General features: G+C 35.4%; 1 protein-coding gene across 5 annotated transcripts in view; it reads left to right on the plus strand.

The window, feature by feature from the left end:
- The window catches only part of LOC149224116 (fluoride export protein 1-like), an 89,439-nt gene that overhangs the window by 4,543 nt on the left and 70,715 nt on the right, over positions 1 to 14,181 (plus strand). For all 5 annotated transcript variants that reach the window (XM_089386002.1, XM_089386003.1, XM_089386001.1 and 2 more), the window contains exon 2: positions 3,444 to 3,832. In XM_089386002.1, the coding sequence (XP_089242128.1) occupies positions 3,476 to 3,832 (357 nt within the window). In that variant the 5' untranslated portion in view covers positions 3,444 to 3,475. The remainder of the gene's footprint in view (positions 1 to 3,443; positions 3,833 to 14,181) is intronic.

Consider the following 14,181-nt stretch of genomic DNA (forward strand, 5'->3'; position numbering starts at 1 on the left):
AAGAATATGGGAATGAGAGAGATAAAAGATATTATATCAATACGGAGGAAGGCTCCAGATATAGGTGGAGCTTGCGGAAAACGTCCTGAGAGGACTACTCTTTCCCCAAGACAGTAAAGGCCTTAAATGGAAGAGATCATATGTACCGGATAGGGTGAGAGAATAAAAGGTAGAGTAAAAGCCTTTAAGACTGAAAGGACCCTCTAGAAAATCGAGATTTTCAGGTGGCCGGAAAGAAGAGAAAGAACCAGATATACTCTGGCATTCAGGCGACCCTTAAAACTGCCTTTCAGGTGGAGGAAGGCGGATTTGAAGAGAATAGGTCATGGCAATCCACACAGCAACAGATGAGCTGACATACACAACACCACCTCCCAATTTTGATACGAATATCAGTAAACGGACTATAGATGACCAGTGAATTCTTTATCTTATGGAAAAAGGATTTCAACATTTTATAACCATATCCTGAATTGTCACCTTGCCTTCATAGAAACCAGAACCTTTAAACATATTAAAGACTACTGGTAAAAACCATCATACAGAGATAATTTCCCTATTAACTATGAAGCAAAATAAGGGAGATTGCTTGAAAAAAAACTAACCTTCTCGTGCGATGCCGGAGACAGCGGGAGAGAGAGCAGCGTCTTAGTCAAAACATCACCGCGCATCAGGATCAGAAACGCTTGGAGCTTTTAACAACAGCTTCTCAGAAAGCATACAGACAAGGTGGGATGATTCACCAACAATGAAATACACAGCCTAAACCCCAATAGAAAATCATTTCGCCTGATAGGAGATACACTTGGAGCTTTTAACAGTAGCTTCTCAGAAAATCATACAGACAAGGTGGGATGATTCACCAACTATGAATTACCCAGCCTAACACCCCATAAGAAAATCATTCGCCTGATATGAATTGGCCACCCTCTCAGAACAGAGAGAGATAACTTTTAATAAAAGACTTAGGACCCTGGCGAAAAAAGGATGAAGGAAACTACTGCTCGACTATCTGAGATAAATTTATAACTAAAAGCAGTGAAGACATGAATACACCCAGATGGCTTTCTGCACGGAGAGAACGTTCCGTCTGCACTACGTGTCCGAGAGTAGATTGCATGCGGATAAACCACTCTTTCCAGCCAGGTGTCTCTGTAGAAAGCGACTATCCTGAGGTGGACCAATGAGAGAAAAACTCCCTGTCTTCCTAATACCAGGACCCGAAACCTGAAAAGAGTGAGAACCCAACGCTGTCTGTCTGCGGGAATGGCGGGTGGCTATAGACTACTGGACTCTGTCAGCGCCTGTATGACTCCGCTCCTCTCCCGTGTTCCGGCTCGGCACCGCCCCCATGAATAAGCTTGCTTGTCGTTTAGGCTTTTATATTTGCAAGTGAGTTAATCAAGGTTCTAATTTTTCGCACTGCTACTGATGCCAAATAATTACCACATAGCCAATTAGTTTTAAACTCACTTTGGCTATATTATATTGGAGTTGTCTATAATGCGACTTTTTGAGATTCCGGTGAATCGGCGGAAGAAATTGAGATGAAATCATGATTTGTTGCAGTTAAAATGGTTTTTTAACTGCATATTCGGATTCAGCACCCTGAAAAACCCCTGGGACGCTTTCATTGTACAGAAATTAGTTATCAAACTTCGATTTCAATAAATTACTGCCGGATTTTCACCGGAAAAAATAGTCGGAAAAACTTTCAAAAAGTCGCGTTAAAGACTACGGCATATTATATGGACTAACCTCGGTTTTCTAAACCTATCAAATTTAAAACCAAATATAGAATTTCTTAAAGCTGTAGTGGTTCATACTTGGGGATTCGAAAAAATTTGCGAATCTCTGAGCAATTATGAAATAACTCGGTTATAATTCACCTTCCTATTCAGTTATCCCGTGGAATTAAGCTTCTTTCATGTCCTTAAAAGTGGAAGTTAATATATTTTTAGGTGAAAAAAATACTAATTATAACTAAAACTTGTTACACGTCTGGGTAACTTAACATTTTAACAGAGAAACGAATCATAAATATAAATATGTCATACTGTATTAAAATTTGTATTTGAGCAATTAATCGTATGCCTCTCAGTAAAATAAGTTAAACCTTCTTATACATCTTTATCAGTTTATGTTAAGGAGTGTACAAGGAAAAAACAATAAATATTTTATGAACCTTCTTACACATCTTTATCAAATTTCTTCTTTGGATGCGCCCAATTCACTCTTGCAATTGCCTTGGTAGTTGCTCCTAGAATCAAATATTGAGCTATGTAAATACAACTTAATTAAAATGAAAATCAAACCTTGATGTTACTAACTATTTTGCATTGTAAAAATATAAGAATATAAGAATATAACTTTTTCAATATAAGCTTATTATATAATTATAACTTTTCTCAATATAAGGTTATTATAAAAAGATGTAGTTTAATTAGACTGTTTTTTTGCTTTGAAATCATGGAAACTCAGTCAAAATTTTGATAAAATATGGTAAGGATTTTTGTAAATCTAAGTTGCCACTGTCAAATTTCAAGGTTTTGAGTGCCCAAGAGCTTTTTGATGGTGCTGAATTTATTTCCACCATCAAAAACATGATTCAAACACTGCTAGTGCAAACTTTTTGAAAAAAAATTCCTGATTCCAACAACTTAAAATATATTAGCTACAAAATTCTGGTTTGATTTGTGCCCTGTAATCAATTGTGGAAGCTCGTCGAAGAGTAGAGTAGTTCGAGCTGGAAATTTCTAATTAAATAAATGTAGAACATATAGAAGTTATTGTTTATCGAGAGCCATTAGAGTGGTCCACACTAAGAGTGTTAATGACATCTATCTTATAATTTTGACTAAAATGCCTTAGGGGTAGGAATTTAACATTATTCCAATTATAATAAGTTCCTCCATAATAAGTCCTCTATTAAGTGGCTCCCCATCCACCAATTTTCTAGGGATTTGAGATTATTCCAATTCTAGTAAGTTCCTCAATATTATTTATAATATTCATTTATAGTTTTTTTTTTAAGTTAAAGTTGATCCATAACCTTTTAATACATGGTTAATCAGGTAAATGTGTGCAATAGTAAAACACTCTTCTTATTGTGATAATTTTTTGGTTATATTTATGAAAATTAATAAAACTTTGTTGCTGGTATCTTGTGACTATTTCAAGTTGTCATTGGTCTAATTGTCATTGGTCTAATTTTACAATGAGGAAACGGTCACGTTGTTTTCACTGACCTAATTAAAAAAAATAAAGTCACTGGCTTAAAAGATAAATAAAAAAAAACTATGTCCACTAAATAAGTTGGGTTTTCATAGTATTAGACCAGCCTTGAATTAAGTTTGTGTCAAAAGTTATGAAATTTCTTTGTGCTACTAAATTTAAGTTTTCACAATGTTTCGTATTTCTTTTAAATATTGGTGATGGTGCAGACTGTGGAACGCGGAACGTTGCAGGTCCAGAAATGACGAGAGACAGAGACGTCCGACGCAGTAACACGTGGCCGGTGCGCATCTCCATAAATTTTAACGATGGAGTTTCATCTGCGGCCAGACCTGTGGAAGAAAATGATTATGAGAGAAGGATTGCAGAGGCAGGCGATGACGGTGGGAGATCGCTGTCCAGAAGAAGAAGACGATCAGGGGATATAAATATTTTAGAGATGGGATCAAGGGACGGTGCAGCAGGTGACGCTTCCTCAATACTGTCACCACCTTATAGTCCACAACCACCTCCTCTCTCAGACCATCCTCTACTCGTGCCATCATCATCAGGAGCAAAAGGACGTGAGCAACCAGCAGCCATCCCGCAACCTCCAGAGGTTGGTTTTTATTTCCTCTTTTAATTTCATTAAAAATATTATTCATACCCAGTTATTTTATTCATACCCAGTTTATGTTAATTTAATAAAAATATAATTCATTCCCAGATTTCTAAGGATGAGTAGGCATATTCAATTTTATCCTCTGCCATAGAATCTGTTTAGTGCCTCAACAAACATCTTTCTTTCAGTGCCATATATCTCCACTGACAAAAGTTTACCTTTATATATTTATATTTATATATATATATATATATAACATGAAACTAAGATTTTAATTATTTTTGATGAAAACGATAATTCTCACATCGCATCACGATCTAATATGCTTGCACTCTTTAAACATCTTTTAATAATTTTCCTAGCCATAACAAATCTTTATAGCATAAATTATAAATTACACATTTTATTTTTATAATTAAAAAACAATATAGTAATGTTTATTTATTTACTAGTGTAGTTAGATAAATTAAATGGTTGAAAAAATTTTATAAAATTAAAAATATAGATAAAAAGACTATTTTATCTATAAGTTAAATTATACCAAAATCAAATATTTATTTGTCATATATCACATAGATTAAAAAAATCATAAAAATTAATTAAATTATAATTTTATTACTATTATAATTATAAAAAGAATATATATATATATATATTTTTAATAATGGAATTCATCTCATTTTACCACTTTACTATGAAGGCTATTAATTTATAAATAACCTTTGTTACAATACCATGAGCCAATACCATGGGTTACTAATATTACATGCCAAAAAAACATTAAAAAGATGGTAAAGATTTAACTTCCATGGAATATTCTTAATAGTAGTCATATATCAAAGGTTGAGATTTAACTCAAAAATAGTTATGCCCTTTTTATCTTTTTAATTATATTGATTAATTAAAAAAATGTCATATGAACATATCTCATTTTTTGACATTTGATATTAATAAGTCATGTTATTGACCAATGATATTGTAACAAATTATATTTATAAATTAAGAATATCCATGATAAAATGGGGTGAATCTCCATGTTTAAAAATCTTGTTACATCATAAATGTTTAATTCATATATTAATGCTTTTAATAATAATAATAATATTTTTTTTTTTTTTCAGTTTTATCAATGTGAAATGTATTATAAAATAAATATTATTATATAATTATTTTGATTCTTATAGACATTTATTAATCATTTACTTCATATAATAATTAATAACTAAATTTAAAATTTAAAAATTTTATTCTAAAATGAATATATCTAACTGGTTAACATTAATATCTTAAAATTCTTTCACTAATTGATATTATAATAATAATATGAGTAATAACAAGTTCCATACATTTCAATGTAGATATGGAGCTTCCTATAACATTCTTTTAGAGAAGGGAAAAATATAACTTTCCTTTTAAACCCATGCATATTAATTTCTATTAATGTGATTGAAACTTTATTCATGGAAGCCTTAGCATGCCTTTATGTTAGCAAATGAGTATGAAAATGTGGGCCTTTTCCTTTCAACCCACTAAGGATCTCCATTTCTGCGCACTCTTTATGTGGGAAAAAGTAAATCTTTAGGAATAGGGATATACTTGAATATCCACAACAATGGGAAAGTACGGGCATTCTTTAAGCACGTTAAGCATGAAGTGGTGAAATTAGTTAATGGTTATTCTCACCAATTTTTAGAAAAAAAATAATTAAAAATGCCATCAAAGGCCTTTCTTCACAAGTTTCACGTCTCAGATTTAAGGGCCCAAATTTAGAGTTACATGCGAAGTTCCCAATAAAATTATTGATTATCTATTAAATCACGGTGAATTTAGATCAACTATAAATTTTTTATATTAAGAATACACTTTTCATTTTGCATTTATAATTTTTAGGGGATGGTTATTCAAAGGGCACAAAGAAGATGATTCCAAGAGTCATCTAATTGTTTGTGAGAGATGATTATTCAAAAAGTAAAAAGAAACCTTACATATTATGTTTAAAATCTACACCAAAGTCTTAATTGTGAATCTCTATTTACTATTTTTTGATTCGATTCTAATTTATGTTATAGTAGGGAATGTAATGGTCTCAATAGCTTTTCCCTAGAGTTCAACCACACAAGTATTGTCACATAAATTATTAGAGGTAAACATTAAAATCACACATATAATTTATAATTTAAAGTACACAAAACATTCTTGTAAGCATTTTCTCATTCACATTGAAATATTAATTTACATATGTAAATATAATGTGTTGGAATTAAATTTGAAAACAACTTACTTCTACATAATTAAGTCAACCAATTTGACATATGTTTTTAATTTTATTTTACTTAGTTATTTATAAAATTGTGTTTGATGTAGTATACAAAAATTATGTATAAGTTGAAAACAACTTAATTCTACATAATTAAGTCAACTAATTTTACATATGTTTCTAACTTTATTTCACTTAGTTATTTATAAGATAACGTGTTTGATGTAGTATACACAAATTATGTATAAACTTGTTGTAGCTGCTACACCCCCTCCAAAATTTGCCTACGCTTCGATTTTGAAGCCTACCTTTTGTCAATAAGAACAAATCTTTCACTGTATTCAAGTGTTCCTCTTGATTGTCTAGTGCCTTAATCATTTACTTTTTCATGCAACACTTGTGTCATGTTTTAACTAAGTTGTCTTAATGACGATTAAGTCTTGTCAACAGTAGCTGCACAAATTTTGACGACAAGTAATCTCCTTTTCAAACACAAGTTAGCTCCTATCCTGATCTAACATTAATTTTTGTTCTTGCCTCTAGGAATTGTGTAATCCTCTTCCATTGCCAACTACGCAACTCCTTAAGGAACAGAACTACGTAATCATGTGAGACAAGAAATCATTGAGCAAGTGAAATGTGCAATCCTCCTATGAGAGTCAGAACTGTGCAACCCACCTCTAAGAGTCAGGACTGTGCAACCCACTGAGCCAGTGAACTGCACAATCCCTTATCACTGGGAATTGCGTAGTACTTTCTCCTAGTGCATTGCACAGTCTTCTAGAACAAGCCAATTACACATCCCTAGAAAACAAGGAGTGTGCATTCCTCTTTGATCATGTGGCACAAGTTTCAATTTTTTATTAATGGACAAGTGTCGATTTCTCCTTGATTTTAGGCATGAGTGTCAGAAACCCTAACCCTAGTCTCGTGGGGATAATTATATATAATAGAGGCTTTTAGAGCTCATTTTCACACTCGACATTGGAGCTCTATCCATCCCCAAGAGTTCAAAGAGATTTGGATTTGGTTTGTAGCGCCTGTTTGGGTAAGTTTCTAAAGTGTCGCTTTTTTCTTCTTTTTTCCGTCGCTTTTGTCGTTTTTGTGTTTGCAATTGCTGCTTTACATGTTTCTTCTTGTAGTTACTGAATTTTATATTATTACTAACTTGTACAAGTGATCCAGGTGGCTCTAGACCCACTCAGAATTTAGCAAGGGTTATGGAAAAACTCAAAAATCAAAGTCCTCAGATTGAAGTGAAACTAGGACCAGATCGTAGTGCTTGTTGCCCTGATTCTAATGGTGTGAATGTCACTCAAATACGAGTTCGTATAGTTAAGTTATAGTTGGTCAAATGTTTGGTCAAACTTAGCCAAGTGGTAGGCTTAAGGAGGCAACAATTTGGAAGCAACCCGACGCATGGAATCTGGCCACCAAGACGGGAAAATCTGTTGCCTACGTCATTTTGCTAGTGACCCTTAAAAATCAGTCAACGGAAAATGACAAGTGATTCATTAAAAACCAAAAAATATTAAAATAGGGGTGGCAGACTGCCAAACCCGCCACCCCGAAATCGTTGCATTATAAAACAATTTAAATGAGTTTTGGTCAGCAGGCGATCAAAACCCGCTAACCCCAAATGTTAACACCTCAACAAAAATAACATATATATGGCATATGTTTTAATGAGCCAATAACCGTAATACACGAAATCAATTGGAATCGAACCCATGGCCGGCGAGTCCGCCGACCCTGCCCAATGCGGTAGTCTCATTGCAAACATAAAGTTAATCATCAACGTATTGCCACCAACACAGGTTAACGTTTTCCATTTATATAAACCGCCAGCCCGGAGTCAACATATGACCGCCAACATTGAACCGACAATGTTGCATGTTATTTGAAACATTCAACCACCGAGAATTAAATGGCTATGCCACTTAACTGTCGTGCCAATTTTAACAGCCAGTTGCACTCGTTCCAAACACTTGACCACTCAGTTAATGTTAAAAAATGGTAAAACGACAAAATTATGTTGTATGGGAGGGCGAGGGGTTTGACCTTGGAGTCTCCGCCCAGCCAATTTCGATGCCCACCAATGGCCCAAGTGGGTCTTGCTTTGTTAAGTCCAATAGTGACTTGATATTTAAACCCCAGTCATTTGCACAGCTGGTGGGGCAATGAAGGAGGACGACAAAACCTTGCTTAGGAGAAAGAATGGAACCCTGAATGTGGAGAATCTTGAGATGCCAAAAGATTCCCTTGAGGTGCTAGTGACAAAATTTAATAAGTTGATAGCCATTTTTGCATGTTTTCTCGCCAAGATTCCAACCATGTAGTCAGAATATCGATTTGAGTAGCATAACTTCAGGTGTCCAACAACAAGGAATCTTTGGAAAATCTTGTGGAATCTAAAAGGTTCCCTTGGAGGCTGACCTTTGACCGAGGTAGAATCTTGTCAAATTTATAGCCATTTTTCACAGAATTTCACAAGGAGCGCAGTGGTGTGCTCAGAATATTCATCTAAATAGTTATTTTTTTGGCCATCTTCACGAACGAATCTTTGGGGGAATCTTCAAGATACCTGAGGATCCAAAATTTGACGGTGTTAAAAAGGGGCAAAGTTTATAGTCATTTGACACAATTTCACGCCACAAGTTCAGCAGTGCAATCCTTTTTATTAGCTAAGATTTTAAATTTTCGGCCATCCCCGAGAGTGGAGGTATATGATGCACTTATGTCATGTTTTATTTGATTTGCTTAGATGATGTTTTGTTGGTGAGATCCCTGATTACCATTATCTTGAGGGATACTTGTATCCCACATTTTGTGAGATTTTATTAGCTTATCATGCTGAAGGAATGGCCATTTGAGTGAGAGTTCATATAGGACGTCTCATGGAGAGACATGCCACTCTTGTTGAGGACATTGCACGTGTGAGTGAGATTTCCTGAGAATGTCTCGTGGAGAGACATGCCACTCTTATTGAGGGTATATATCCTTGCAATGACAAATAACATACCAAGTACATCATCTTGCAGCATTACTGAAGTGGCCTCCCCACTCTTGACACCAGGGCCTGAAGACATAACCCACACTAGGTGTACTCCATTATCAATGTGTTTGTGTCCTCTGATTTGTTGATCATCATTATGTTTCTTCTTATTTCAGTATGCACACATGATTGTTTTTTATTCTCTTTTAAATGCAATTTTGCTAACATCACAGAAGTAAAAGATCTTGGCTAATTCCAGTAGCTGAATAGATATGAATCAACAAGTGTTGTATCTCTTTCAAGTCTTTTTGCCTACTGGCAATTACTGTTGTTGGGTATTTTTATGTATCCATAATCTTCCCTTTGCATGATATTTTATATGTTAGTGATTGATCTATCTTATTCCAAGGTTGATCTACACTTGTCTCTTCCTCGGTCCCAAATCTGAAATTTACCTCTTTCTCAGGCTGAATTGTAGCATATTTAAAGCTTATTGACTCCTCCTACTGTGACTTTTGTAATCCCAAGTAGCAAGCCACCTCCTTACGAGTTGCAACTACGCAATGCGCAGTCACTAGCCTCCTACAAATACGCATTGCACAATCCCAGCTAACAATGGTCTAGCCTGGCCACTAAGACTGCACATTGCGCAGTGATAACTCTCAAGCCAACCCTCTACTAGTCTAGACTACGCAATCCTCTCTCTCACTGTGCGTTGTGCAATTTTAGAGCCCAATCTGCCTCCATAAAGCCCAATATTACATAATCTCTCTCCTTAGTCACTGTTTTGTTGCTTTAAGATTGATTAGTAAATTGATTTGTTGAAGCTAACATGTTATCACAATGAGTGCATCTCTTGCTATAGGTATTGTAGGTATTGAACATATCTCTATCTCATCATCAAATATCACCATGCCTCCCAAGAAAATAACATCAAAGGAGGCTACAGAGAGAAGTACCGAGGAAGTTATTGAAAGTCCTTCAATATCAATTCCCATTCTATGTGATACATAATTATACATTGAGAAGGACTCTGATATCACTTGGCACACTATCAAAGATGCATTCACTGCTACAAAATTTAATGTAGATATGGAGGATAGATAGGTTTACATCAACATCCAATGATCAAGACTTCACAAATTCGCTTGCAGATTCCCAAGCCTTACCTTGTGCATTATACCTTATGCTAGTGGGCAGTAGCTTGCCTCCTACCAACCAGATGATATCCACTTGATTTACAACTTTCCTAAGCCTGAGCAAGATATGGATTCTCATTTCTTCGTGGAAACAAGCTATTACACTAAGGAAGTGGTCAAGTTGTGGGTAAAGAAACCAACACAGTTTCACTAGACACCAAACAATACTTATAAGACCAAATAACTCAGAAAGGTGTTTCAGTATTTAATAGTCTTGTGCTACAGAACTTATGGACACAAGAATACTGAATCCTTCCCAGAAGGATGGGTTTACATGTTATATCAAATTGTCTTAGAAGGGAAGATATTCAGTTGGTCCAATCTTGTGTCTCAACAGCTAAAGATCGAGGTGAACAAGAAGAAAAATTTACTAAAAGGCAAGCAAAAAAAATTCTACATGTTTGCCTACCAGCTAGACGGAATATGTGCTCACAATTATTTCCCTGACATGGATTGGAAATGAACACCTAGAGAGCCTCCTATCCATATTTATTGAAAATTGTAAGCAGAATGCAACTACAAAGGAGTCTTTGGAAAGCTGTTTGGTCACTTCTTTAGGGTCTTATACCATAGGATATCTAAAGAAGAAGCCCCTTATATGTCTCATGAGGAAACAAGCTCAGTATAAGAAGTTGCAGATTGGTTTGCCTCACTAGATTATACATACCTCAGAGTATCTAGTTGCCAGAAACTCTCTCATATCTTGCCAAGGTATGCCACAGACAAAGTAGTCATGCAAGAGGTTGCATATCATCTTGTCATAGGTATGAATGCAATAATACAAATGAAGAAGAAGGCACCCTGACCTACTTTTCCCTTACAGGTGGGATCTTATGAGATTAAGAACTTGAAGGCTGTAAAAGCTGAAGCTAAAGAGTTGGAAATCCTTAAGTTTGATATGTTATATTTCCATCAATACAATCCCAGAGGAGTTTGCAAGAAACACTGTGCCAAGTTTCACTTTTTCTGGTTGTATGGGACCTTTTCCATGCCAGAGGAAGAAAAGATCAAGAATTACTACAATTCCTTTCAGTCACATACACCAAGAAACTAGGCAAGCCCTTCCAACACAATTTTGGAGCAAAGTATTACCCAGGAAGTGAAGTAGTTGGAAGAGCGCACCCCAGTGAGCATCAAGTATGAGAGGAAGGTTGTTGATAACCCAATGGAGGAGTAAAGCCGCAAGTTCAAAGTAGATCCAACCATTCTAAAAGCGGCTATAGAAGAAAAAAGGAACAAGAAGCAACGAGAAGTAGAAAGGAAGTATAAAGAAGAGCAAGAAAGGAAGGAACTTGAGGAAAAGTAGGAAAAATAAGAACTAAAGAGAAAGGAGGAAGAATAATCTAGACTGAAGCAGGAAGAAACAAGTTGAAAAAGAAGAGAGCAGAAAAAAGCGAGATCAAGAGCTTGTCCAAGATATTAAGGAGAAAATAATAGCCCAAGACATGGAGATAGAACAAGGGGAACAAAAAAAAGATGTTTATCTCATGCCCATTGCAGAATAGATCACCAGCCAGCCTTCACCGCCACCTACAGATGGGCAGACCCTAGGTGATGAAGAAGAAATATCTCCTCTAGATGAGGACACAATCATGGATATTTACAACCTGACCTTCAATGAGCTAAAGAACAGAATTGTATAGGAAAGGAAGAAATATTTCCCCAATGGTCTAGCACATCCTACTTTCATTCACACAGAGAAGTTGATCGTCACTGACACCAGAAGGAAACCTCAGACCATTGTCATGGCTAACCTAGCCTTTGTTGTAGCTTCAAAAGAAAATACAAATTTCCTAATGGTAGAAAGAAAACAAACGGAAAAGGATCTAGAAGTTGCAAAGAAATAAATAGAACAACTCTAAGTGGAGAATCAAAGGTTGTATTCCGCACATGCTTTCTTGAAAGAGCTTCAAGCAACTATACTTGGTGAGATCTAGGCATTGAGAGACACTATGATGCATCTTTATTAGGAGTTGGTCACCTTTCATAAATCAATATAAGTTCCCTTACATGATATGCAAAAGAAATCGTGAGAAAATGTGAAAGATCTAAAAGTCCTTCATGCAACCATTACCATAATCCATGAATCGGGAACTAATTACACAGGTGCACCATTAGAGTTGGCTAAGAAGACAAGACAAGAAGTAGAGTTGGAGAAGGTTGAGGTCAGAATTCTCATACAAAGAAACAAACAACTCGACACCTTTGTGGCCAACATTTTAGCTGCTTATGCATGGTTATATAACAGCTTGAATTCCTTGGTTCAAGCACACAAGATCCCCTCAGTAGGGCCATTTGCATAGACAAAGTGAAGAAATATTGTTAGGCAGGAGATCAAGGAATACTTGAACCAACTAAAACAAGTCACTACCAAAGAAGACTTGGAGGTCAATAGACATATCATGCAAAAGTATATAGGTGGTCCTACTAAGGTCAATATGAAGCTATTTTTATTGTAGAATGAAGTGCAAACTGGTTCCAAAACCATCTACCTAGATGTTATGGAAGCTAGAGTTTGTTATCAGCCTAACCTTCCTACAAAGTTTGAAGAGACAGTTACACATTAAAAATCTTGGCACCAATATGTAACTACAAAATTACAAGTTGAAGTTCTTGAGCTAGAGATTCATCAAACCCAAGCTTAATGTATCTATTTTGTCTTATTAGGCTCTACCCATTTTTGTCATATATGGGGTTTTGTCTTATTTTATTTGAAAATAAATATGTAAGTGGAAGCTGAAAAATTAAATGTGGAATATGAAAAGTAATTAGTTAGGAAAAAAGACAAAAGAAGTCCAAGAGTCATGAAGGAAGCTCAAAGGTCACAAAGGGAGATGAAGGGTCATCTCATCTGTTATAAATAAGTCCTCATAACTCAAGCAAAAGACTTGGAACTATAGATTTGGAGCCTTGGCTTCTCTAGTCTAGCATAGGAGGAATACCATTCTTTGGAGAAGTAAGTGTTGGCTTCATATTCCACTATTGGGGCTAGTGTCATATCAATGTAATTGTATGCTTGGAACTTTCACTTAATAATAATAAGCTCAAGGAGACAACATGCTTTCATGCATATGTCATGAATGTTGTAAGTCTATTATTTATATGTTTGCAATGTATGTTGCTTCATTTCTGCTAATGCTAATGAACTAATTTGTTTGCCTTCATATATATCTTGTTGAATGCATATTGTTTATGGTATCATGATCGTTGTTATCTTGTGAACTATTTTGCAGGTTGAATAATGATTCTTTTCCATGCTTCTATGCCTCTTCTAAGATAATACTATTACTTTCTTCCAAGGGGATCACTTTTACTCCCATGATGTGAACAAACCTTTCATGCATTACATTTGATATCGCACAAAGTTCATATACTTGCTATCACCAAAGCCATGCATATATCATCTTATGTGTTCTTTGCCACCAAGGCATATCTTTAAGACCGTCACTTTTGGAACCCGATCATATTCCTGTTGTGGCTCCTACACCAAATGGTGTGGGGTCTAATTGGGACTCCACATTAGGGAGACCCCCTACGTCTATTGTCAACTTCCAACACTATCAATAGGATCTGGCACTAGAAGGAGGGATAGATGACAAGCTAAGCCCGTGAAGCATGTCTAAACTTTTCTTATCTTAAATTGGTTTTTCCCATATCTTAACCTCAGCATGTCTATCTAGAGTTCTAAATCTGAAATTTCCCATCATGACAATTCATGACTTGTCAAATATGAAATTTGATGGTGAGGGTGGAACAACCATTCTTGAGCACACCCTCTTCTTTCTTGAATTTTTTAATTATCATGAAATTAATTTTGAGGATGATACTTGTAGTTTGTTCATTCTCACATTCGAAGGATGTGTTAAAGAATGTTGTTATACATTGTTGGCCACCT

Source organism: Pinus tabuliformis, chromosome Q (assembly GCF_031772625.1).
Source record: "Pinus tabuliformis cultivar Carrire ecotype Pingquan chromosome Q, CPIR1, whole genome shotgun sequence".
In the NCBI taxonomy this organism is placed as follows: domain Eukaryota; kingdom Viridiplantae; phylum Streptophyta; class Pinopsida; order Pinales; family Pinaceae; genus Pinus; species Pinus tabuliformis.